A 27,148-nucleotide genomic window follows, 5' to 3' on the forward strand; every position below is an offset into this window, starting at 1 on the left:
TAGATCTTTCTCTCTTTACCTCCCTGCAATATCTCTCCTCTCTCTACCCTTCTTCTTATCCTCCCTTGTATACCCCTCCCATTCCTCTCTCCTTCTCTTCACAGCACTCTCTTCTGTCGTCTTATTTCCTCTTCTCCATCCCTCTCTCTCCTTCTCCATCCCTCTCTCTCCTTCTCATCCCTCTCTCTCCTTCTCCTTCCCTCTCTCTCCTTCTCCATCCCTCTCTCTCCTTCTCCTTCCCTCTCTCTCCTTCTCCATCCCTCTCTCTCCTTCTCCACCCCTCTCTCTCCTTCTCCATCCCTCTCTCTCCTTCTCCATCCCTCTCTCTCCTTCTCCTTCCCTCTCTCCTTCTCCATCCCTCTCTCTCCTTCTCCTTCCCTCTCTCTCCTTCTCCATCCCTCTCTCTCCTTCTCCACCCCTCTCTCTCCTTCTCCATCCCTCTCTCTCCTTCTCCATCCCTCTCTCTCCTTCTCCATCCCTCTCTCTCCTTCTCCACCCCTCTCTCTCCTTCTCCATCCCTCTCTCTCATTCTCCATCCCTCTCTCCTCCCTTGCCCTCTGTGCTCCTGACATGGATAGACTATTGATTTACAGCTGATGTCTTTGACATGACAGACAACCTGGATCCCACTGGGAGTAAAGATCTGCTTCAACCTCCCAAAGTTACATACAACCACACACACATGCTGATGGACACGAATGCACCCAAACCTCCCTTCAAAGCCCACAGACTGCGAAGAATGTAATGAAACCTACAAGGTGTGTGTTTGCTTTGGTGACGTCACAGTGGAGGGGTGTGTAGCATCACCGCAGCTCTGTGGCTGACCAGGGGAGTTCAGCGGATGTAAAGCCCACCAAACAGCTCTAGTGACGGACTACTGTTAGCCACCATCCCCCTGACACACACACTACCAGCCCAAACCACCTCTGTGTGTGTGTGTGTAAGTTTGTGTGTGTAAGTGTGTGTGTGTGTGTAAGTGCATAAGTGTGTGTGTGTGTGTGTGTGTGTGTGTGTGTGTGTGTGTGTGTGTGTGTGTGTGTGTGTGTGTGTGTGTGTGTGTGTGTGTGTGTGTGTGTGTGTGTGTGTGTGTGTGTGTGTGTGTGTGTGTAAGTGTGTAAGTGTGATATGTTTTATTGATACTGGTGTTGCATTGAAGAGTGTGTTTGATGAATATGTGTGTGTGTACTTCTTCGTGTGTGTGAAAGGTGTATGCATGTGTGTCTGTTTGAGTGTATTGGGCATGCTCCTGTGCGTGTGGGTGTGCGCACGTGCGCTCATGTGTGTGCGTGTGTGTACTCACAGGTGAGACAGAGAGGCCACGTCACTGAAGATGCCGTCAGGAAGCTCGGAGATCTCGTTGCCATGGAGAGACCTTAGAGACGACAGACAGAGTGGGAGGTGATTAGGATTCAACAATGATCAACTAGAGCTGCTCACACCGTTCTGTTCAAACAGCCTAAATGTCAGATCACATTTTGATAAAGTCGACTGTGTGGAGATTTGTTCAGAAGTTTCTGTAGTCAGACAATGCAGGGTCATTATGTTCGAGTTACAGTTGCAGAGGCCCTGAGGTCTACAGGGAAAGAGGAGTGCATGGAGAGCTCCCGTGTGAATCAGTTAGCTACACTTCTCTCTCTAATGACTGCAGCTTTACCGTCTGTTTCTCTGCAGCAGGTCTGGGCAGGGGAAAGTTTGGCTCTATGTCTGCTATGTGGGGCTCAGGGCTGGCTGGCAGAGACAGACATAGGGCTGCAGTGGAATCCAGAGTGGCTGGTGTTGGGTTACTGAACTGAGTACTGAGCAGAGTGCCTAGGCTGTGATTACCAGACAGGGTGGTAGGGTTCTGACAGTTAAAGGGGGGCAATGAGGGTAGATGAGGGGGGTCTGTGAGTGAGCGAAGGGGGAGTTAGGACTTCCGAACAGTTCTTAGTGACTGTTGTAGCCGGCTACCACCCGGTACTCACCCTGCACCTGAGAGACTGCTGCCCTATGTACATAGAGTCATTGAACACTGGTCACTTTAATAATGTTTACATACTGTTTTACCCACTTTATATGTACACTGAGTGCACAAACATTAAGAATAGCTTCCTAATATTGAGTTGAAGTGGAATTGACAAGTTACATAAATAAGGGATCATAGGTTTCACCTGGATTCACCTGGTCAGTCTGTGTCATGGAAAGAGCAGGTGTTCATAATGTTTTCTACACTCAGGATATATAATGTATTCTAGTCATGGCTCATCCTATATAACTTCTATTTTTGATTTTTTTCAGAATTATGTGTGTATTTGTATTTATTTGTATTGTTAGGTATCACTGTTAGAAACAGTGCAGTAATAGCATTTCGCTGCACCTGCGATAACATCTGCAAATCTGTGTACTCGCCCAATAAACTTTGATTTGATTTTGATTTGCTGCCTGGAGTGGGGGTGAGGGGGAGAAGGGGTCTGTCAGAGTCCCAGTGCCAGGGCTGCTTCCTTCCTCGTTCTTCAATGAGGGGATTGGGTGACGAGCCACTGGGCTAACCGATAGATATCAAATCAAATTTTATTTGTCACATACGCCGAATACAACAGGTGTAGACCTTACAGTGAAATGCAAGGCTTAATGGCAGTAAACACAGGGCTTTAATGGCAGTAAAATAATATGGCTGTACAATTCTGTCAGGACATTAGCAACAGTCTCAGTCTCTTCAGCTGAAGCCCAGATATCTACTTCTAATACCCTTGGCTACTGACCAAACTATTACTAGACCTTCCTGTTCAGTACAGATGTTCTATCTTCATTTGATCACTCTTGTTGAAGCACATTTTCCTGCGCGGCATAAAATGCAAATTGTTAGGTATTCAAGTTTTTAAAAGACTTCTAATGTTTGTAATTTCCACTTTAAAGTGGCAGACTTGATTTATCCCAAAAATGTATCAACCCCTACAAAAGTGTCCATTAATTATAATCCACATAATAATTCACATTTCCTGTTTCTATAGGATTATTTTGCTGTTGTGAGAAACATGGTCAAATTAAGATAGAACATGTACTGTACTAACCCCTAGCTAGCTCTGTACACTCCTTTAATGTATCCACTCTAACCCTCATATGCTATAGCCCCGGCTGACTGAACACTTATACCCATTACCAAGGCAGGGGGTTAGGGGTGAGGGTATGGGTATGGGCAGGAGAAAGATTTGCAGTGGGCAGTTGGCCAGTAGCACTGTCTCAGAGAGATAGAGAGAGATGAGAGGGGAGGAGAGGAGCCAGGGAGTCTCTGTTACAGAAACATGATCTTTACTAACACACCGGCACACTGCTCTCCTGGCCTCCCTTTTTCATGTCTCTTCCTTTACCTCAGTTCTGAAATCTCTCTTTCTCTTTCTTTTTCTCTCAATTTCTCTTTCTCACCCCACACTTCTTGGCCACACCCTGGCGCTGTCTTGACACACTCCCTTTACACCTAATACCCAACACGCACGCACGCACGCACGCACGCACACACACACACACACACCTAATACCCAGCAGGCCAATTAGCAGCTTATTAATCCTTATCCAAAACCACAATAAACATCATACACAGGCACAGACACACACGCATATACACACACACACACACACACACACACACACACACACACACACACACACACACACACACACACACACACACACACACACACACACACACACACACACACACACACACACACACACACACACACACACACACACACACACATACACACACACACATTCGCACACACACACACACACACACACACACACACACACACACACACATACACACACACACATTCGCACACACACACACACACACACACACACACACACACACACACACACACACACACACACACACACACACACACACACACACACACACACACACACACACACACACACACACCCCAAACCACATCCATGCCAGACCCAGACCCTTAGCCTGTTTGAAGCTGTGTGCACTAATGATTCCTAAATGTTTTTACTAGTCTGTAAAGCTGAAGGGGTGTGTGTGTGTGTGTGTGTGTGTGTGTGTGTGTGTGTGTGTGTGTGTGTGTGTGTGTGTGTGTGTGTGTGTGTGTGTGTGTGTGTGTGTGTGTGTGTGTGTGTGTGTGTGTGTGTGTGTGTGTGTGTGTGTGTGTGTGTGTGTGTGTGTGTGTGTGTGTGTGTGTGTGTGTGTGTGTGTATGTGTGTGTGTGTTATAATGAAACGTTTGGCACCTCAGTGTGCTTTCTGTGAAGGGGACACTAAAACCTGCCAACTTTGAACTCTGAACCCCTTTTAGAGTCTTACAGTTAAAACTATTTAACGTCTCGCCTGAGACACTTTCTGTCTCAGCCTCTCTATCCCTCCTCCCTTTCAGAAAAGAAAGAGCCAGGTACCAATTGACATTTTATAGGAGGGATTTGATTGATCAGACCAGCAGTAAAGACATCAAAGTTTTCTGTTTCATTTCTGACTCCTGTTCAACTGAGACAATAGGGTGGTCCTAGACAGAGAGGAGGAGTGTGTGTGTTCATGTGTGTGTGAGGGGGTGTCTGCATACTAACATAGGGTATAAGTTACAAATGAAGCAGACTTATATGGCGCGTGAGTGAAATGTACCAGGAGTCACGGTCATATAGCTTCATTAAGATCAAAGCCAGCGGCTGGGAGCTGAAATACAGTATGAACTAATGATCATTCAGCTGCACTGGGATTCTGCTGGTAAAAACAGGACCAAGGCTTTGTGTTTCCTAATGATCATGGAGGCTGACTCTTATTTTGCAGTAAAAAGCAGCTTTGTGTAGTTCTTTGTTGTGAGCAGTGAAAGACTGCCTGGTAAAACACTTGGAAGTCTGACAAGTCTGCTGCTGAACTGCATTTGCATGATAAGTAACCTTGACGTGAGGCTTGAAGACTTGTGTTAGCTCCCTGATATGTAACCTTGACGTGAGGCTTGAAGACTTGTGTTAGCTCCCTGATATGTAACCTTGACGTGAGGCTTGAAGACTTGTGTTAGCTCCCTGATAAGTAACCTTGACGTGAGGCTTGAAGACTTGTGTTAGCTCCCTGATATGTAACCTTGACGTGAGGCTTGAAGACTTGTGTTAGCTCCCTGATAAGTAACCTTGACTTGAGGCTTGAAGACTTGTGTTAGCTCCCTGATAAGTAACCTTGACTTGAGGCTTGAAGACTTGTGTTAGCTCCCTGATATGTAACATTGACTTGAGGCTTGAAGACTTGTGTTAGCTCCCTGATAAGTAACCTTGACGTGAGGCTTGAAGACTTGTGTTAGCTCCCTGATATGTAACATTGACTTGAGGCTTGAAGACTTGTGTTAGCTCCCTGATATGTAACATTGACTTGAGGCTTGAAGACTTGTGTTAGCTCCCTGATAAGTAACCTTGACGTGAGGCTTGAAGACTTGTGTTAGCTCCCTGATAAGTAACCTTGACTTGAGGCTTGAAGACTTGTGTTAGCTCCCTGATATGTAACCTTGACTTGAGGCTTAAAGACTTGTGTTAGCTCCCTGATATGTAACCTTGACTTGAGGCTTGAAGACTTGTGTTAGCTCCCTGATAAGTAACCTTGACTTGAGGCTTGAAGACTTGTGTTAGCTCCCTGATATGTAACCTTGACTTGAGGCTTGAAGACTTGTGTTAGCTCCCTGATAAGTAACCTTGACTTGAGGCTTGAAGACTTGTGTTAGCTCCCTGATATGTAACCTTGACTTGAGGCTTGAAGACTTGTGTTAGCTCCCTGATAAGTAACCTTGACTTGAGGCTTGAAGACTTGTGTTAGCTCCCTGATAAGTAACCTTGACTTGAGGCTTGAAGACTTGTGTTAGCTCCCTGATAAGTAACCTTGACTTGAGGCTTGAAGACTTGTGTTAGCTCCCTGATATGTAACCTTGACGTGAGGCTTGAAGACTTGAGTTAGCTCCCTGAGCTAAAGGCTTTAGCTAAAAGGGCTAACAGGGCTAAGTCTTGTGTTGTAAATAAGATTCAAGCTCACACACTCCATTGCATACAGCCCATAATACGAACCTCTCCATCTGTCTCTGGCTGACACTCTCTCTCTCTCTCTCTCTCTCTCTCTCTCTCTCTCGCTCTCTCTCTCTCTCTCTCTCTCTCTCTCTCTCTCTCTCTCTCTCTCTCTCTCTCTCCATTGAGCCGTTGTACACAACAGATGGCTTTTTAGTTTCCCCAAATTGATAGAGAGGAACAGTGACAACTTGGCCTAGGCTTCACTGTTTCCCATCTCTCCCTTTCTCTCTCTCACCCCACATCTCTCTCTCTCTTACCCCACATCTCTCTCCCCATCCCTCACTTCTCTCCCTCTATCCATCGAGCCAGACATATTTTGGCTAGGTCTCTCCTTTGTCTCTCTCTCCCAAAACGTTGCTGTTTCAATTACAGTTGGAGTAAAGGAGTGACTGTATCGTTGGAGTAAAGGAGTGACTGTATTGTTGGAGTAAAGGAGTGACTGTATCGTTGGAGTAAAGGAGTGACTGTATCGTTGGAGTAAAGGAGTGACTGTATCATTGGAGTAAAGGAGTGACTGTATCGTTGGAGTAAAGGAGTGATTGTATCATTGGAGTAAAGGAGTGACTGTATCGTTGGAGTAAAGGAGTGACTGTATCGTTGGAGTAAAGGAGTGACAGTATCGTTGGAGTAAAGGAGTGACTGTATCGTTGGAGTAAAGGAGTGACTGTATCGTTGGAGTAAAGGAGTGACTGTATCATTGGAGTAAAGGAGTGACTGTATCGTTGGCAGCAGAGCAGACTTGCATCATCACTCAGTCCATTCTATGTACAGTCACTTAGGCAAAATGTTTGCAGACGCGCTGATCCAAAGTTTACTACCATCAGTGAAACATCATGTATTAGTAATATATCATTTTGACAGAGGAAATGGATGATACATTCGTGCTTTTTATTTTACAAACAAGTTGAACGTTTTTTGCAGCCTGATCACCAAAACTTCCTCAACCGTCTTTCACTACCGTGTAGAAAGTACAGGACAAGACTTGAATATGGATGTTTGTAGGATAAGAGGTGTTAGGGCTGGACTGGACTGGGCTGGGCTGGGCTGGGCTGGACTGGGTTGGGCTGGACTGGGTTGGGCTGGGCTGGACTGGGTTGGGCTGGGCTGGGCTGGGTTGGGCTGGGCTGGACTGGGTTGGGCTGGGCTGGGCTGGGCTGGGTTGGGCTGGACTGGACTGGACTGGACTGGGTTGGGCTGGGCTGGGCTGGGCTGGGCTGGGTTGGGCTGGGCTGGACTGCGTTGGGCTGGGCTGGGCTGGACTGGGTTGGGCTGGGCTGGACTGGGTTGGGCTGGGCTGGGCTGGACTGGGTTGGGCTGGGCTGGGCTGGACTGGGTTGGGCTGGGCTGGGCTGGGCTGGGCTGGGCTGGGCTGGGCTGGACTGGACTGGGTTGGGCTGGGCTGGGCTGGGTTGGGCTGGGTTGGGCTGGACTGGGTTGGGCTGGGCTGGGCTGGACTGGGTTGGGCTGGGCTGGGCTGGACTGGGTTGGGCTGGGTTGGGCTGGACTGGGTTGGGCTGGGCTGGGCTGGGCTGGGCTGGGCTGGGCTGGACTGGGTTGGGCTGGGCTGGGCTGGGTTGGGCTGGGTTGGGCTGGGCTGGACTGGGTTGGGCTGGGCTGGGCTGGACTGGGTTGGGCTGGGCTGGGCTGGACTGGGTTGGGCTGGGCTGGGCTGGGCTGGGCTGGGCTGGGCTGGACTGGACTGGGTTGGGCTGGGCTGGGCTGGGTTGGGCTGGGTTGGGCTGGACTGGGTTGGGCTGGGCTGGGCTGGACTGGGTTGGGCTGGGCTGGGCTGGACTGGGTTGGGCTGGGTTGGGCTGGACTGGGTTGGGCTGGGCTGGGCTGGACTGGACTGGGTTGGGCTGGGCTGGACTGGGTTGGGCTGGGTTGGGCTGGGCTGGGCTGGACTGGGTTGGGCTGGACTGGGCTGGACTGGACTGGGTTGGGCTGGGCTGGACTGGGTTGGGCTGGGTTGGGCTGGACTGGACTGGACTGGGTTGGACTGGACTGGGTTGGGCTGGGTTGGGTGGTGTGTGTCATCTGAGATGCCCTAGCTGTTTATAGTGTCCAGAACAGCTTCACTGGAGTCACTCTACAATTCTCAACATCTGCTCTGTCCTCTACAAACACACACACACACACGCACACACATTTTTACATAGAGTACATGCACACACACACACGAACCCCCCCCCCCACAGGCATGCACACAGAGATGGGATAGGAGAAGGTGCTCACAGTAGTCGAAGAGAGCGTAGTCCACCAAAGGCCAGACTGGGGATGCAGCGCAGAGAGTTGTAACTCAGGATCCTGGAATGAGTCAGAAACAGTGATTATACCCTGTCATCAATCCCTCATGTTAAAACAGATCCTGGATAACCAGAGAGTTGTGATTGTGTGTTCGTGCTCTCATAGTGGACCGGTGGACTGATCAGTGCTTACAGTGTGGTGAGCTGACTCATGTTGGAGAATGAAGAGTTGGTTAGAGAGTTGATCTTGTTGTTACTCAGGTCTCTGGAAGAGACAGAACACACTGTTAAATTACACACTGACAAATAACACCGGGTAAATATAAAGGCTGGTCAGGAAGACACACTCACACTAACTGGAGGTATTTGAAGGTAGACAGTTCCTTTGGCACCACGCTGAACTGGTTCCCGTCTAGATACCTGTGCAGAGACAGACAGACATTCAGCATTTAATACTTGTGTGAAATGGCAGCATCCAGAGCTCAGGCCTTTCTAAAGCCACAGAGAGAGAAAGGCCAGACCACTAACCCTAACAACCCCCTGTCAGATAGTAGCACTGTCCCACCACTCCTCCACCCACACCCCTCTCTACCTATCTCCTCCACCCTGCCTCCACCCACACCCCTCTCTACCTATCTCCTCCACCCTGCCTCACCCCACACCCCTCTCTACCTATCTCCTCCACCCTGCCTCCACCCACACCCCTCTCTACCTATCTCCTCCACCCTGCCTCCACCCACACCCCTCTCTACCTATCTCCTCCACCCTGTTTCCACCCACACCCCTCTCTACCTATCTCCTCCACCCTGTCTCCACCCACACCCCTCTCTACCTATCTCCTCCACCCTGTCTCCACCCACACCCCTCTCTACCTATCTCCTCCACCCTGTCTCCACCCACACCCCTCTCTACCTATCTCCTCCACCCTGCCTCCACCCACACCCCTCTCTACCTATCTCCTCCACCCTGCCTCCACCCACACCCCTCTCTACCTATCTCCTCCACCCTGTCTCCACCCACACCCCTCTCTACCTATCTCCTCCACCCTGCCTCCACCCACACCCCTCTCTACCTATCTCCTCCACCCTGTCTCCACCCACACCCCTCTCTACCTATCTCCTCCACCCTGCCTCCACCCACACCCCTCTCTACCTATCTCCTCCACCCTGCCTCCACCCACACCCCTCTCTACCTATCTCCTCCACCCTGCCTCCGCCCACACCCCTCTCTACCTATCTCCTCCACCCTGCCTCCACCCACACCCCTCTCTACCTATCTCCTCCACCCTGCCTCCACCCACACCCCTCTCTAACTATCTCCTCCACCCTGTCTCCACCCACACCCCTCTCTACCTATCTCCTCCACCCTGCCTCCACCCACACCCCTCTCTAACTCTCTCCTCCACCCTGTCTCCACCCACACCCCTCTCTACCTATCTCCTCCACCCTCCCCACTCCTCCACCCACACCCCTCTCTACCTATCTCCTCCACCCTCCCCTGCCTCCACCCACACCCCTCTCTACCTATCTCCTCCACCCTCCCCACTCCTCCACCCACACCCCTCTCTACCTATCTCCTCCACCCTCCCCTCCCCTGCCTCCACCCACACCCCTCTCTACCTATCTCCTCCACCCTCCCCTGCCTCCACCCACACCCCTCTCTACCTATCTCCTCCACCCTCCCCTGCCTCCACCCACACCCCTCTCTACCTATCTCCTCCACCCTCCCCTGCCTCCACCCACACCCCTCTCTACCTATCTCCTCCACCCTCCCCTGCCTCCACCCACACCCCTCTCTACCTATCTCCTCCACCCTCCCCTGCCTCCACCCACACCCTTCTCTACCTATCTCCTCCACCCTCCTCACTCCTCCACCCACACCCCTCTCTAACTATCTTCCCCTCCCTCTGCTGTTAAAGGGAAAAGAGTGTAACTACCATGGACACACTCCCACCCCTCACATAAATCTCTACTGCAACATTGAGGTCTTCTGCTATTGTTCTATGCTGCCCTGAGGGCAAAGAGGCCCTCACGGAGGTGAAGGTGATGGGGTAATGACAGTGTGTGTGAGTGTTGCGAGGTGGGATAAGGTAGGGGCATGGAGTAATAATGGTGGAGCGTTATATGGCTAAAGACTGTGTGTGTGTGTGTGTGTGTGCAAGGGTTACAGTAGTTTCATTAATGACAGTGTTGGAGCAGCACACTCTCAGATGAAAGCATGGGACACCTGGTCACACCTGCTACGACAATGACAGCCTGTGTGTGTGTGTGTGTGTGTGTGTGTGTGTGTGTGTGTGTGTGTGTGTGTGTGTGTGTGTGTGTGTGTGTGTGTGTGTGTGTGTGTGTGTGTGTGTGTGTGTGTGTGTACCCCGTGGAGAAGTGGAGGAAAGTTCAGACCCATCCCAACAAAACTTTCTCATTAAAATGTCCTCTTGCTGCTGGGGACCACACAGCCGCTGGGAGCAGACAGGAATGTCTGAGAGAACAACTACAACCTGTCTCTCTCTTTCTGCCTGTCTCTCTCTTTCTGTCTGTCTCTATCTTTCTGTCTGTCTCTATCTTTCTGTCTATCTCTCTCTTTCTGTCTATCTCTCTCTTTCTGTCTGTCTCTCTCTTTCTGCCTGTCTCTCTCTTTCTGCCTGTCTCTATCTTTCTGCCTGTCTCTATCTTTCTGTCTGTCTATCTTTCTGCCTGTCTCTATCTTTCTGCCTGTCTCTATCTTTCTGCCTGTCTCTATCTTTCTGCCTGTCTCTATCTTTCTGTCTTGACTACAATGCTACAATCTGCCCATGTCCATAAAGTTAAACCTGATTTCATCACAAACATTTTATAATTGAAATGTTTGATGTTCTGCGAAGGAACTCACAGCTCGGTGACGTTTCTGGGGATGCCTTTGGGCAGCGCACGGAGGTGTTTGTTACTGCAGCGTACTACGGTCTCCAGACAAGTACACTCACTGGGACACTGAGGCCTGGGCACACAGCTCGTCTCCTCCACACCTGGAGAGAGAGAGAGAGAGAGAGAGAGAGATAGATAGAGAGGGGGGAGAAGGCGACAGTGAGGGAGGGGATTTTGATTATTCAAATGGCTTTGAGTCACACACTTAAACACAGAGACACACAATTATCGTTAACAATTTAGCAAAGTCTAAGAACAAAACAGATCGGGCGAGGAACACAGCTAGAGAGATAGGGGTGGGAAAGGGGGGGAGAGAAGGAGGGAGATAGAGAAAGAGATAAGGAGAGACATATACCATTTACCAAAGATAAAGAGAGGGACAGCAGTGTGAGGAAGAGCGATATGCGGTGGAAGGGGAGGTAGAGAGGGGGAGAGGGAGGGAGAGACAGATACCTGTCACCAAATGAGACAAGAAAAGGTCAACCAGTGAAGATCAAACACCATTGTAAATACAACCCATATTTATGCTTATTTATTTTCCCTTTTGTACATTAACCATTTGTACATTGTTACAACACTGTATATATACATAATATGACATTTGTAATGTCTTTATTCTTTTGAAACTTCTGTGAGTGTAATTTTTATTGTTTATTTCACTTTTGTATATTATCTACCTCACTTGCTTTGGCATTGTTAACATATGTTTCCCATGCCAATAAAGCCCCTTGAATTGAATTGAGAACAGAGGAAAGCTGGTGAGACAAAGACAGAGCATTCATTCATTCTTAGCAGCAAGAAGATTCACTGGTCAATACAGCCAGCAGCTCAATACCACCACTCAGCCAGTATCGATCACAGGCCTAGGTACTGCTGAGTGTGTGTGTGTTTGTGTGTGTTTGTCAGGTGCATCGATCAGAAGCCTAGGTACTGCTGAGTGTGTGTGTGTTTGTGTGTGTTTGTCAGGTGCATCGATCAGAAGCCTAGGTACTGCTGAGTGTGTGTGTGTTTGTGTGTGTTTGTCAGGTGCATCGATCAGAAGCCTAGGTACTGCTGAGTGTGAAATCAGTTGGTAAACAAAATAACAAAATACGTTCACAAAGACAGTCGATTACCTAGAGTCCCATTCAACCACTTTTTGACTTTGAAAGAAAAAGGAGTGAGAAATTGGTGCAGAATGTTTTATCAATCCAGTCCCGGCTAGTTAATTTACCTCCTACACAATGGGGAACATCAATAGGTAATTACCTTTATCTTAAAGGGACAGTGCATGGCAAAACAAAAAAAACTTGTGTGCTGGATTGTTTGTTTGTTTGTGTTTGTGTTTGTGTTTGTGTTTGTGTTTGTGTTTGTGTGTGTGTGTGTGTGTGTGTGTGTGTGTGTGTGTGTGTGTGTGTGTGTGTGTGTGTGTGTGTGTGTGTGTGTGTGTGTGTGTGTGTGTGTGTGTGTGTGTGTGTGTGTTGACCGTAACTCACCCTCTTCACAGCGGAAGTCAGGCACTGCCACGTCCTGTAGTGGGATCTCCTTGAGGAAGGCGGGGCGCTGGCATCGAGGGTTGCCCGTGACGATCTTCCTGCTTCTCAGCCAATCACCAAGCCAGGCCAGACGACAGTCACAGTTGAAGGAGTTAGCAAGGAGGTTACTGATGGAGAGAGCGAGGGAGAGAGTCACTACCAGACTTAATAATTACACCAATTATGCTTTAATGCGCCGTGTGTGTATGTGTATGTGTGTATGTGTGTCTTACAGTGTAGACAGTGTTTGCAGGGTGTCGAAGGCTCCAGGGGTGATGGTAGTTAGCTGGTTGTCATAGAGAGACAGCAGGCGAACGTTGTACAGGCCAGTGAAGCTGTTGTTATGGATACAGCTGATCTTGTTGTTCCTCAACATTCTGGAATAGAGAGAACAGCTTAATTGTCATATACCATTGTGATGTGAACAGAAATGAAGTGTATTGAAATATAGTGATATACATAAATATCAGGATAAAGATTTGGATAAATTAGGATTAGATAAAGATTCGAGGATGTGGATAAGTTTGGTCATTTATTGCGTGTGGATAGTTTCTGTGTGGAGTCCCATGAGACTGGCAAGAGAGAATTGTACATTAAGTGTCTGGGCATGTATGTATGTTCTCATCCAGGACCTCTATACCAGGCGGTGTCAGAGGAAGGCCCAAATAATTGTCAAAGACTTCAGTCAGTCAAGTCGTAGACTGGTCTCTCTGCTACCGCACGGATAGCGGTACCGGAGCGCCAAGTCTAGGTCCAAAACGATCCTTAACAGCTTCTACCCCCAAGCCATAAGACTGCTGAACAATTAATCAAATGGCCACCAGATTATTTATATTGACGACCCCCCCCCGATGTTTTTACACTGCTGCTACTCACTGTTTATTAATCACTTTCCACATACAGTCACTTTACCCATACAGTCACTTCCCCCATACAGACACTTTCCCCATACCTACATGTACAAATTACCTCGAATAACATTGACTCGGTACCGGTACCCCCTGTATATAGCCTCCACATTGACTCGGTACCGGTACCCCCTGTATATAGCCTCGTTATTGTTATTTAATTGTGTCACTTTCTTTGATAAATGTTTTTACTTTAGTTTATTTAGTAAGTATTTCCTGGTAAGTTCTACACCTGTTGTATTCGGCGCATGTGACAAATAAATGTTTTTGATTTGATGTATGCATGAGTGTGTGTGCATGCATGTGCTCATGTTTGCATCTGTTTGTGTCACTGGGTGTGTGTGTGTGTGTGTGTGTGTGTGTGTGTGTGTGTGTGTGTGTGTGTGTGTGTGTGTGTGTGTGTGTGTGTGTGTGTGTGTGTGTGTGTGTGTGTGTGTGTGTGTGTGTGTGTGTGTGTGTGTGTGTGTGTGTGTGTGTGTGTGTGTGTGTGTGTGTGTGTGTGTGTGACTCACAGCATGCGTAGTCCCTCCAGTCCCTTGAACATTCCACTGCGGACAGAGTCCAGCTGATTGGCGGTGAGGTGGAGCTCATTGACTGACCCCGCCCCCTCGAACACCCCATCTTCGATCTCTGTGATCTTATTATTGCTAAGGTTACTGGGAATAAATCAATTAAAGCGGTTAAAAATAAGTTCAGTGAACTTCTTTGATTAAGTAAATAAGTTACCATAGTATAACCTAAACTACAACTTACATCTTTTTGAGCTGAGAGAGGGTCTTGAAGACTCCTACAGCCTCCAGTGTACTGATATCATTGTTGTTCAGACGACTGGGAAGAGAGGAGAAAACAGAACATGGGTAGAAAGAAACAGAAACACAGCGACGAATCCTGAAGAGGTTTCAAACATTAGCAGAGATAAACCATTGACATAAATGTGTGATTAATGTGGTCCAGATGTCTTGCAGTTAAGTGTCAGGGAGGCGTGTGTGTGTGTGTGTGTGTGTGTGTGTGTGTGTGTGTGTGTGTGTGTGTGTGTGTGTGTGTGTGTGTGTGTGTGTGTGTGTGTGTGTGTGTGTGTGTGTGTGTGTGTGTGTATGTGTGTGTATGTGTGTGTGTGTATGTATGTGTGTGTGCTTGTGTGTATGGGTGTGTGTATGTATGTATGTGTGTGTGTGTGTGTGTGTGTGTGTGTGTGTGTGTATGTGTGTCTGTGTATGTATGGGTGTGTGCTTGTGTGTATGGGTGTGTGTATGTATGTGTGTGTGTGTGTATGTATGTGTGTGTGTGTGTGTGTGTATGTGTGTGTGTGTGTGTGTGTGTGTGTGTGTGTGTGTGTGTGTGTGTGTATGTATGTGTGTGTGTGTGTGTGTGTGTGTGTGTGTGTGTGTGTGTGTGTGTGTGTGTGTGTGTGTGTGTGTGTGTGTGTGTGTGTGTGTGTGTGTGTGTGTGTGTGTGTGTGTGTGTGTGTATGCGCGTGTGTGTATGTATGTGTGTGTGTGTGTGTGTGTGTGTGTGTGTGTGTGTGTGTGTGTGTGTGTGTGTGTGTGTGTGTGTGTGTGTGTGTGTGTGTGTGTGTGTGTGTGTGTGTGTGTGTGTGTGTGTGTGTGTGTATGTGTGTGTGTTCTTACAGTTCAGTGGTAGAGGAAGGGATGTGTTCTGGTATCTTATTGAGACGTAGGTTGGAGCAGTCCACCACGTTGGACTCACAGCGACATTTAGGAGGACAGACTGGATCACTGTTACACTCATTATTCAGACGAACGTCCTCGGTGCCTGAAGACACATAACACACACAACTTGAAAAAAAACTCTGTACATGACAGACAAAAAACACCCACACAAAACCACCTTTTACCAAACTTGTACCTAAAACCCAAAATACACACGTCCAACTGGTATAAAAAGCTCACACACACAACACATTGAGACGTCCTTACAACTCTCTGTGGCACACTGGCCTACGCCTATTCTGGCCTTAGAAAATCACTCTATAGGGCCACGATGAACCTAAACACCTGAGGGCTAAGACACACCAATAGCGTTTGCTGGCCGAGAGTACTTAGAACCTCTGAACAAAGTGCCGGCCGTAATTTGCAATCCGAGTGCGCACCGATTTTACATGTAGAATCAGGTGAAAATGTCAGCAGTAGACGTCTACAGCGGGTGGTCCCTAAAAGACCGATCTGCAGATGAACACTAGATCCACATTCGGTGCAATATGAGCGAGCCTTTAAAGATCAGCTCTCGCCTGGCCTACCACGACCCTAAAGGTTGGCACGTACTACCAGATGAGAGATGGGTAGTGGGAGGGAGAGGGAGAGAGCAGAGAGGAAAGAGGAGTGAAAGAGTGCTGGAGAGAGAGAGAGAGATAGGCCAAGAGGGAGAGAGCGGGGGAAACGGAAGGAAGAGATGAGTACTATTTTAGAGATGTGACCTAGTGGGAGCAATGGTGTGAAAAGAACAGCAGGTCCTTAAAATGCAGACCAGAGGGAGATGGAGATATTAGGAGAGATGGAGAGAAGGAGATGGAGAGAGGTGGGGAGAGGCGAGAGAGAGGGATGAGATGTCAGAGAGGATTTGGGTAGTCTAGCAGAGAGGACCCTAGAGTACAGGCCAGGGAGGAAGTGAAGTGTTTAAAGGAGAGGGAGAGAGATGGAGAAAGAGAGTGAGAGTGGGATGAGAGAGGGATGATGTCAGAGATGGCTAGGGAGAGAGGGAAGGGAATGAAGACAGGTGGGGAAGGAGGGGAGTGGCTCCAGTGCATGGGAAGATGAGTGTGATGAATATGAGAGGTGAAGGCAACGGAGAGAGTATGTGGGAGAGGCGGAGGGACGGACAGAGTGATGAAGAGAGCGAAGGAGACAGGGATAGAGGAATTCAGGGACGACGTCAGAGGGGTGTGCACTTCTACTTCTTATTTTCTTCCCTCTCTCCTCTCTTCCTCTCTCCCTCCTCTCCCTCTCTCCCCTCTCCCTCCTCTCCCTCTGTCCCCTCTTCCTCTCTCCCCTCTCCCTTCTCCCCTCTTCCTCTCTCCCCTCTCCCTTCTTCCTCTCTCCCCTCTTCCTCTCTCCCCTCTTCCTCTCTCCCCCCTCTCCCTCTCTCCTCTCTCCCTCTCTCCCCTCTCCCTCTCTCCTCTGTTCCTGTCTCCCCTCTCCCTCTCTCCCTCTCTCCCTCTCTCCCCTCTTCCTCTCCCCTCTCTCCCTCTTCCTCTCTCCCTCTCCCCTCTCTCCCTCTTCCTCTCTCCCCCCTCTCCCTCTTCCCCTCTCCCCTCTCTCCCTCTTCCCCTCTCTTCCTCTCTCCCCTCTCCCTCTCTCCGCTCTCCCTCTCCCCTCTCTCCCTCTTCCCCTCTCCCCTCTCTTCCTCTCTCCCTCTTCCTCTCTCCCTCTCCCCTCTCTCCCTCTTCCCGTCTCCCCTCTCTCCCTCTTCCCTTCTCCCCTCTCTTCCTCTCTCCCCTCTCCCTCTGTCTATGAATAGAGGTGTACGTACCAGAGCCTGGAGCCACTTACATCACAACTACTCAATAATGGAGAGGCACTAGCAGCCACTCAATGTGTGTGTGTGTGTGTGTGTCTCACTCAGAGAGGATGGCTCAGTGTTCTTTTGTTAGTTAGTGTTCTGTGTCCTGTGTTCCATAGCGCTCGCACGCTCAGCCCAACCCCTAAGTGAAGTTTAGAGATGATGTCATCGTGCCACTGTAAAGAGTAGAGCACCCAGAGCCACAGACAGAGGATGCCCCTCAATACGCTTGTAAGTGGAGACGTCATAGAACGTCAAAAATTCAACATTGCTGGAGACACCTTGCCGTTTTGAAGATATCATCACGCTTGCTAGCGAAGAGATTTGCGATGGCTAATTAGTGATAAAATAAGTGAATTGTTTCACCTCATAGCTAGCCAAGATGCTTAACTTGCCAGCTAAAACGGTTTACTGTTATTTAGCAATCACTTCTACACTATTTTGCTACGGTACAGCTGCCATGTCAATATTAACCAAACATGATGGGTGTCTCCAGTTGTGTTTATATTTGACCATTGTGACGCGCATCCATGCATATCCACTTCGTAAAGTTACGTATCTTTCTCTCCACATCTCCTGAGGCTATCTGAGTTGGAGCAGGTGTGACTGAGACACGTTGTACCATGTCTTCTGCTTCTACAATACAGACAGCCTTATTGGTCTCTTTTGGACTCTGAGACAAACTGCTCAGACAGACAGGAAGCCTTGTACTGATGATGACTGAAGTCTAATGACGCTCATTACAATGGGCTGTGGACGGGACGTCACACACGCGCGTGATGACTGAAGACTAATGATGCTCATTACAGAGCGAAGTGGAAGAACGGAAGGAAATGTCATTTCCTGCTACCCAGGAAACAAGGAAAGTTTCAGGATGTTCTTTGATCCAGCAGAGTAACTTAACTTTCATTGAAACAAGAGGAGTGACAGAGAGAGAGATAGAGGGGGAGGGAGAGTGAGAGAGACAGAGACAGAGACAGAGACAGAGACAGAGACAGAGGCAGAGAGAGACAGACAGCGAGACAGAGAAAGAGAGGTAGAGAGAGAGAGACAGACAGACAAACAGACAGACAGACAGACAGACAGACAGACAGACAGACAGACAGACAGACAGACAGACAGACAGACAGACAGACAGACAGACAGACAGACAGACAGACAGACAGACAGACAGACAGACAGACAGACAGACAGACAGACAGACAGACAGACAGACAGACAGACAGAGAAAGAGAGGGTTACATTACATCTATTTTAATAGACTGGAGTTTCACTGTGATTACGTTTCATAATGTCCTAGAGAGTATATTCTACAGTCCAATTATTCCCAGAATAAAACATGGAATTCCAATGTTTTTGTGAATGTTGGTCATTATTATTTTGCATTAATCAGGCTTTCATTTAATCTTCCCAATGAATATCATTTCGATTCGCCTGCCAATGATAGCCCTTTATCTTTCTGACACACACACATACACCCCCCCCCCCCCCCCCACACACACACACCTCCTCTAATTGTGAAGTTATTTTCTTGGAAATGCTCTTGTTAAGGACTCCGAAAACATCCGCTGATTGGAATCTGCGTCCTCTGATGGGCTTTATTTTCTTTATTCTCTACCGCTAAAGAGGACCCTCTATCTTTCTATCACGCAGACTCTCTCTCTCTCCCTTTCTGTCTACCTACACACACACACACACACACACACACACACACACACACACACACACACACACACACACACACACACACACACACACACACACACACACACACACACACACACACACACACACACACCCACACACACACACACAAATGTAAATTTGTCAGTGAATGTGCTTGTGCCAAAGCAAATAAGACCTTCCTTCAGTCTTTATCAAAGTTAGTCTGAGTTATCCAAACAGAGGTGAGGCATAGAGCCAGAGAAGGAAACACACAACTTACGGTAAAACCCAAACCTCCAGAGTTAACCCATTCCAGTTAGAAGAATAGAGGTTAAAGAAGAGGAGGAATAGAAAAAGAGTGGAGGGGTGGAGCTGTGGAGAGGTGAAAAGCTAGCTAGAAAGAGTATGAAAGCGTAAACACAACCCACTCACCAGGGATGAAGTATTGTTCCTTGGCTGTGATGGAAACAAGAGAGAAGCAATGATGTCAGTCAACACAGATATGGTCAAACAGAGTCATATATACTCACATATATATGACTAGATGTGATACAGATAGTCATGTATGACTATATATGACTATCTTCATAAATGGCACTGGCAACTATGACTATGGTAAATATGACAATGCTATGGAGAAGCTATGAAAAGATTAAAGATCAAGATATTGTATCAGAGAATGAGGAGAGGAAGAGAAGGAAGAGGGAGAGAGGTAATCAGAGAGCAAGAGAGAGGGAGAAAGACAGAAGAAAGAAAGAGAAAGCATATAGAGAGAGAAATACACATCAACGAAGTGGATTCATCAGACCATGTTTATTCACCATGGCAGACGGTCATGTTAGATTGTAAACCAGCGTGGGCGAGAGTAGAGTTTTGAGAGAGGAGTGCCAAGCTGCTGAGCCCACTGCTCTAACACAGTACACTGGCAGAGAGACACACAGCCAGACAGAAACACTATACTGTATCCTATGGTTGCCAGAGACAGGGAGGGCCTGGGAGGGGAGGGGGCCTGGGGGCCAGGGAGAAGGGAGGGGACCTGGGGGCCAGGGAGAAGGGAGGGGACCTGGGGGCCAGGGAGAAGGGAGGGGACCTGGGGGCCAGGGGGAAGGGAGGGGGCCTGGGGGCCAGAGAGAAGGGAGGGGACCTGGGAGAAGGGGAATTAGTATAGTAAAGGAGCCTAAGGGGGTGGGAGTGCAGGAGAGTAAGGAGGTGGGCACAGCCTAAAACCCACAATGCCTAGCAGGCAGAGGAAAAGGGCCTGGAGGTAGGTAGAACTGGGGAAGAAGGAGAATGAAGAGGGTGAGGTGGGGGCAGAGAAGGGGCAGTGGTATTTTAAGTTGCCACAGGGAGAGAGGTAGTGGGCACAATGCTAGAGGAATTGAACATGGGCAGAAACCCTACCCACAGCGCCAGCCTTATACAGTGATGTCAGCTCTCTGTGGTGAACAGTGAAACCAGATTCACTATGTGTTAATGTGCTATAAAACCTGCTAGAGGTTGGGGGGAGGGAGGGACTACATGAAAACCCTTGGCAAGGGATAAAGTACAGTACTATCCTATGCTGTAAATAGAGAAGAAGAATGAAAAGGAAAGAGAGTATGCCTCCAGGCTGTCTGGAGGGATATTGATTGGTCTGAGTCGAGCTGGCAGAGCAGAGAGGGAGATTGAGAGTATTTAAGAGAGAGTGATCGCACAGAGTGGAGAACAAGGAGTGAGACACAGAGAGAGAGATGGAGGAGAACGAGGCTAGGAGAGAGGGGGAGCAGCAAGAGAAGTACAGGGAAGAGAGAAATGAATGGTCACAGAGGTAGATGTAGAGACCAAGGGCAGTCCCAAAACAGAGAGCGAGAGAGAGACACAGAGAACAGCCTTCCAGATAGATACACAGAGACAGAGAGAGCTGGAGAGAGACAGATAACAGCATTAGAGAGAGAGAGAGAGAGAGAGAGAGAGAGATAACAGCATTAGAGAGAGAGAGAGAGAGAGAGAGAGAGAGAGAGAGAGAGAGAGAGAGAGAGAGAGAGAGAGAGAGAGAGACAGATAACAGCATTAGAGAGAGAGAGAGAGAGAGAGAGAGAGAGAGAGAGAGAGAGAGAGAGAGAGAGAGAGAGAGAGAGAGAGAGAGAGAGAGAGAGAGAGAGAGAGAGAGAGAGAGAGAGAGAGAGAGAGAGAGAGAGAGAGAGAGAGAGAAAGAAAGAGATCTGGTGATCTGGTGCTTCTGTCCCCAACCAAGGATGGCCTACAGCAGCACTTAGATCTTCTGCACAGATTCTGTCAGACCTGGGCTCTGACAGTACATCTCAGTAAGACTTGTCCCATTTTGTGAATTACTGGGTGGTGAGCAGACCCCAGACCTCACAACCATAAAAGGCAATGGGTTCTATAACTGATTCAAGTATTTTTAGCCAGATCCTAATTGGTATGTCAAATGTTATGTTCCTTTAGATGGCATTGAAGGCCCTTCTTGCCTTGTCTCTTAGATCGTTCACAGCTTTGTGGAAGTTACCTGTGGCGCTGATGTTTAGGCTGAGGTATGTATCGTTTTTTTTGTGTGCTCTAGGGCAACGGTGTCTAGATGGAATTTGTATTTGAGACTCTGCATGCAGAATTCTTCAAAAATATCCTCCGTGTACAATGTAAAACACCAAATAATATATGCAGAGCAGAATTAGACGGATACCCGCTAATTATCCAAATCCAGAAAAGAGACGTTAAATTCTACAACCACATAAAAGGAAGCGATTCCCAAACCTTCCATAACAAAGCCATCACCTACAGAGAGATGAACCTGGAGAAGAGTCCCCTAATCAAGCTGGTCCTGGGGCTCTATTCACAAACACAAACAGACCCCACAGAGCCCCAGGACAGCAACACAATTAAACCCAACCAAATCATGAGAAAACAAAAATACACATGACACATTGGAAAGAATTAACAAAAAACAGAGCAAACTAGAATGCTATTTGGCCCTAAACAGAGAGTACACAGTGGCAGAATACCTGACCACTGTGACTGACCCAAACTTAAGGAAAGCTTTGACTATGTACAGACTCAGTGAGCATAGCCTTGCTATTGAGAAAGGCCGCCGTAGTCAGACCTACTCTCAAGAGAAGACAGGCTATGTGCTCACTGCCCACAAAATGAGGTTGAAACTGAGCTGCACTTCCTAACCTCCTGCCAAATGTATGACCATATTAGAGACACATACTTCCCGCAGATTACACAGATCCACAAAGAATTCGAAAACAAACCCAATTTTGATAAACTCCCATATCTACTGGGTGAAATACCACAGTGTGCCATCACAGCAGCAAGATTTGTGACCTGTTGCCACAAGAAAAGGGCAACCAGTGAAGAACAAACACCATTGTAAATGTAACCCATATTTATGTTTCTTTATTTTCCATTTTGTACTTTATCTATTTGCACATAATATGACATTTGAAATGTCTTTATTATTTTGGAACTTTTGTGAGTGTAACGTTTACTGTTTAGTTGTATTGTTTATTTAACTTTATTATCTACTTCACTTGCCTTGGCAATGTTACCATATGTTTACCATGCCAATAAAGCCCTTACATTGAATTGAGAGAGAGAGAGATGGAGAACAGCCTTCCAGATAGATACAGAGAGAGAGAGAGAGAACTGGAGAGAGACAAAGAACAGCCTTAGATATACTGTAGATAGAGAGACAGAGAACAGCCTTAGAGATAGATACAGAGAGAGAGAGAGAGAGAGAGACAACGAGAGAACAGCCTTCCAGATAGATAGAGTGAGAGACGGAGAGAGAACAGCCTTCCAGATAGAGATAGAGAGAACAGCCTTCCAGATAGAGAGAGAGAACAGCCTTCCAGATAGAGAGAGAGAGAGAACAGCCTTCCAGATAGAGAGAGAGAACAGCCTTCCAGATAGAGAGAGAGAGAGAACAGCCTTCCAGATTGAGAGAGAACAGCCTTCCAGATAGAGAGAGAGAACAGCCTTCCAGATAGAGAGAGAGAGAACAGCCTTCCAGAATGAGAGAGAACAGCCTTCCAGATAGAGAGAGAACAGCCTTCCAGATAGAGAGAACATCCTTCCAGATAGAGAGAACAGCCTTCCAGATAGAGAGAGAACAGCCTTCCAGATAGAGAGAGAACAGCCTTCCAGATAGAGAGAACATCCTTCCAGATAGAGAGAACAGCCTTCCAGATAGAGAGAGAACAGCCTTCCAGATAGAGAGAGAGAACAGCCTTCCAGATAGAGAGAGAGAACAGCCTTCCATATAGAGAGAGAGAACAGCCTTCCAGATAGAGAGAGAGAACAGCCTTCCAGATAGAGAGAGAGAACAGCCTTCCAGATAGACAGAGAGAGGGAGAGAACAGCCTTCCATATATAGAGAGAGAACAGCCTTCCAGATAGAGATAGAGAGAACAGCCTTCCAGATACAGATAGAGAGAACAGACTTCCAGATAGAGAGAGAGAGAGAACAGCCTTCCAGATAGAGAGAGAGAACAGCCTTCCAGATAGAGAGAGAGAACAGCCTTCCAGATTGAGAGAGAACAGCCGTCCAGATAGAGAGAGAACAGCCTTCCAGATAGAGAGAACAGCCTTCCAGATAGAGAGAGAACAGCCTTCCAGATAGAGAGAGAGAACAGCCTTCCAGATAGAGAGAGAGAACAGCCTTCCAGATAGAGAGAGAGAACAGCCTTCCAGATAGACAGAGAGAGAGAGAGAACAGCCTTCCATATAGAGAGAGAACAGCCTTCCAGATAGAGAGAGAACAGCCTTCCAGATAGAGAAAGAGAACAGCCTTCCAGATAGACAGAGAGAGAGAGAGAACAGCCTTCCAGATAGACAGAGAGAGGGAGAGAACAGCCTTCCAGATAGAGAGAGAGAACAGCCTTCCAGATAGACAGAGAGAGAGAGAGAGAACAGCCTTCCAGATAGAGAGAGAGAACAGCCTTCCAGATAGACAGAGAGAGAGAGAGAACAGCCTTCCATATAGAGAGAGAACAGCCTTCCAGATAGAGAGAGAACAGCCTTCCAGATAGAGAGAGAGAACAGCCTTCCAGATAGACAGAGAGAGAGAGAGAACAGCCTTCCATATAGAGAGAGAACAGCCTTCCAGATAGAGAGAGAACAGCCTTCCAGATAGACAGAGAGAACAGCCTTCCAGATAGACAGAGAGAGAACAGCCTTCCAGATAGACAGAGAGAGAGAGAGAACAGCCTTCCATATAGAGAGAGAACAGCCTTCCAAATAGAGAGAGAGAACAGCCTTCCATATAGACTGAGAGAGAGAGAAAGAACAGCCTTCCATATAGACAGAGAGAGAGAGAGAACAGCCTTCCAGATAGACAGAGAGAGAGAGAGAACAGCCTTCCATATATAGAGAGAGAGAGAGAGAACAGCCTTCCAGATAGAGAGAGAGAGAGAGAACAGCCTTCCAGATAGAGAGAGAGAGAGAGAGAACAGCCTTCCAGATAGAGAGAGAGAGAGAGAGAGAGAGGACAGCCTTCCAGATAGACAGAGAGAGAGAGAGAACAGCCTTCCAGATAGAGAGAGAGAGAGAGAGAGAACAGCCTTCCAGATAGAGAGAGAGAGAGAGAACAGCCTTCCAGATAGACAGAGAGAGAGAGAGAACAGCCTTCCAGATAGACAGAGATAGAGAGAGAACAGCCTTCCAGATAGAGAGAGAGAGAGAACAGCCTTCCAGATAGAGAGAGAGAGAGAGAGAACAGCCTTCCAGATAGACAGAGAGAGAGAGAACAGCCTTCCAGATCGACAGAGAGAGAGAGAACAGCCTTCCAGATAGAGAGAGAGAACAGCCTTTCAGATAGAGAGAGAGAGAGAGAGAACAGCCTTCCAGATAGACAGAGAGAGAGAGAACAGCCTTCCAGATAGAGAGAGAGAGAGAGAGAACAGCCTTCCAGATAGAGAGAGAGAGAGTGAACAGCCTTCCAGATAGACAGAGAGAGAGAGAGAACAGCCTTCCAGATAGACAGAGATAGAGAGAGAACAGCCTTCCAGATAGAGAGAGAGAACAGCCTTCCAGATAGACAGAGAGAGAGAGAGAACAGCCTTCCAGATAGAGAGAGAACAGCCTTCCAGATAGAGAGAGAGAACAGCCTTCCAGATAGACAGAGAGAGAGAGAGAACAGCCTTCCAGATAGACAGAGAGAGAGAGAGAACAGCCTTCCAGATAGACAGAGAGAGAGAGAGAACAGCCTTCCAGATAGACAGAGAGAGAGAGAGAGAGAACAGCCTTCCATATAGACAGAGAGAGAGAGAACAGCCTTCCAGATAGACAGCGAGAGAGAGAGAACAGACTTCCAGATACACAGAGAGAGAGAGAGAACAGCCTTCCAGATAGACAGATAGAGAGAGAGAACAGCCTTCCAGATAGACAGAGAGAGAGAGAGAACAGCCTTCCAGATAGAGAGAGAGAGAGAGAACAGCCTTCCAGATAGACAGAGAGAGAGAGAGAACAGCCTTCCAGATAGAGAGAGAGAACAGCCTTCCAGATAGACAGAGAGAGAGAGAGAACAGCCTTCCAGATAGACAGAGAGAGAGAGAGAACAGCCTTCCAGATAGAGAGAGAGAACAGCCTTCCAGATAGACAGAGAGAGAGAGAGAACAGCCTTCCAGATAGAGAGAGAGAGAGAGAACAGCCTTCCAGATAGACAGAGAGAGAGAGAGAACAGCCTTTCAGATAGACAGAGAGAGAGAGAGAACAGCCTTCCAGATAGAGAGAGAGAGAGAGAACAGCCTTCCATATAGAGAGAGAGAACAGCCTTCCAGATAGACAGAGAGAACAGCCTTCCATATAGACAGATAGAGAGAGAGAACAGCCTTCCAGATAGACAGAGAGAGAGAGAGAACAGCCTTCCAGATAGACAGAGAGAGAGAGAGAACAGCCTTCCAGATAGAGAGAGAGAGAGAGAACAGCCTTCCAGATAGACAGAGAGAGAGAGAGAACAGCCTTTCAGATAGAGAGAGAGAGAGAACAGCCTTCCATATAGAGAGAGAGAACAGCCTTCCAGATAGACAGAGAGAACAGCCTTCCATATAGACAGATAGAGAGAGAGAACAGCCTTCCAGATAGACAGAGAGAGAGAGAGAACAGCCTTCCAGATAGACAGAGAGAGAGAGAACAGCCTTTCAGATAGACAGAGAGAGAGAGAGAACAGCCTTCCAGATAGAGAGAGAGAGAGAGAACAGCCTTCCATATAGAGAGAGAGAACAGCCTTCCATATAGACAGAGAGAGAGCGAGAACCGCCTTCCAGATAGACAGAGAGAACAGCCTTCCAGATAGACAGAGAGAACAGCCTTCCAGATAGACAGATCGAGAGAGAGAACAGCCTTCCATATAGAGAGAGAGAACAGCCTTCCATATAGACAGAGAGAACAGCCTTCCATATAGACAGAGAGAACAGCCTTCCATATAGAGGTGCAGACAGATCCTCCTACCAGAGCAGCGGAACTTCTTGCTCTTGATCTGCCCGATGCGTTTGTTGGCCAAACGTCTGGGGCTGGCACAGCGGGCACCGCTGGTCTCTATTGGGTTGGAGCGCAGGTAGTCTGCCAGCCACTTCAGGTTACAGTCACAGATAAACGGGTTCTGGGCCAGGTGACTGGAAATAGTGAGGGAGGGAATTACATCTCAGGAATTGAAAAGGAGGGTAGCAAATTCAATCTCAATTACATTTTTGTAAACATTAAATACTATATACAGAGTACAGACATTCAATTCTCAAATGTTTTACTTCTGATGTCCCTCGCTGTGTGACAGTTAAAATATGAACTTCTGTGCAATTGTGTGTGGCATAGGATCTATGAGGTGGCAACCGAGGCCTAGGGTATGTGGTTTATTTGAGTGGTCAGAATACAGTCCAGGGACAAGGTAGAGGAGTTGTACTTCTTTTCACCGAATTCAGGTTAAACAAGAGGCTAGTTATAGACTGGAACAGCCCCCCCAGTGTGTGTGTGTGTGTGTGTGTGTGTGTGTGTGTGTGTGTGTGTGTGTGTGTGTGTGTGTGTGTGTGTGTGTGTGTGTGTGTGTGTGTGTGTGTGTGTGTGTGTGTGTGTGTGTGTGTGTGTGTGTGTGTGTGTGTGTGTGTGTGTGTGAACCGTCTACCCTGTCGTCGATGGGTCTCTGGGTGAGAACTGTTGTCAGATGAGCCCAGCGACAACATTATCAATCAACTTGACAGGTGTGTTTCTGTGTGTCTGAGTTTGTGTGCCTGCATATACCTGTTTGTATGTGTTACACAACATAACACAATTGTTCTTGCTAAACATAAACTGACCAAGACAATCAGTCAAAAACCTACTGCAGTTTGCAGTCAGTATTGATAACAGTGTTTGGTAAGGCTG

The 27,148-nt window shown here is 47.9% G+C and overlaps 1 protein-coding gene across 11 annotated transcripts in view; it reads right to left on the bottom strand.

Moving 5' to 3' along the window:
- The window catches only part of LOC139571108 (slit homolog 1 protein-like), a 174,411-nt gene that overhangs the window by 19,156 nt on the left and 128,107 nt on the right, over nucleotides 1–27,148 (bottom strand). For 8 of the 11 annotated variants that reach the window (XM_071393663.1, XM_071393660.1, XM_071393669.1 and 5 more), the window contains exons 14-25: nucleotides 26,243–26,406; nucleotides 19,226–19,249; nucleotides 15,241–15,385; nucleotides 14,366–14,440; nucleotides 14,125–14,268; nucleotides 12,938–13,081; nucleotides 12,666–12,832; nucleotides 11,159–11,291; nucleotides 8,645–8,713; nucleotides 8,487–8,558; nucleotides 8,283–8,354; nucleotides 1,301–1,372 (exon numbers count right to left, since the gene is read on the bottom strand). In XM_071393663.1, coding sequence (XP_071249764.1) covers nucleotides 1,301–1,372; nucleotides 8,283–8,354; nucleotides 8,487–8,558; nucleotides 8,645–8,713; nucleotides 11,159–11,291; nucleotides 12,666–12,832; nucleotides 12,938–13,081; nucleotides 14,125–14,268; nucleotides 14,366–14,440; nucleotides 15,241–15,385; nucleotides 19,226–19,249; nucleotides 26,243–26,406 — 1,281 coding nt within the window. The remainder of the gene's footprint in view (nucleotides 1–1,300; nucleotides 1,373–8,282; nucleotides 8,355–8,486; nucleotides 8,559–8,644; nucleotides 8,714–11,158; nucleotides 11,292–12,665; nucleotides 12,833–12,937; nucleotides 13,082–14,124; nucleotides 14,269–14,365; nucleotides 14,441–15,240; nucleotides 15,386–19,225; nucleotides 19,250–26,242; nucleotides 26,407–27,148) is intronic. The other 3 variants (XM_071393662.1, XM_071393670.1, XM_071393664.1) reach the window with 1 other exon arrangement.

Source organism: Salvelinus alpinus, chromosome 3 (genome assembly GCF_045679555.1).
Source record: "Salvelinus alpinus chromosome 3, SLU_Salpinus.1, whole genome shotgun sequence".
NCBI classification, from domain to species: domain Eukaryota; kingdom Metazoa; phylum Chordata; class Actinopteri; order Salmoniformes; family Salmonidae; genus Salvelinus; species Salvelinus alpinus.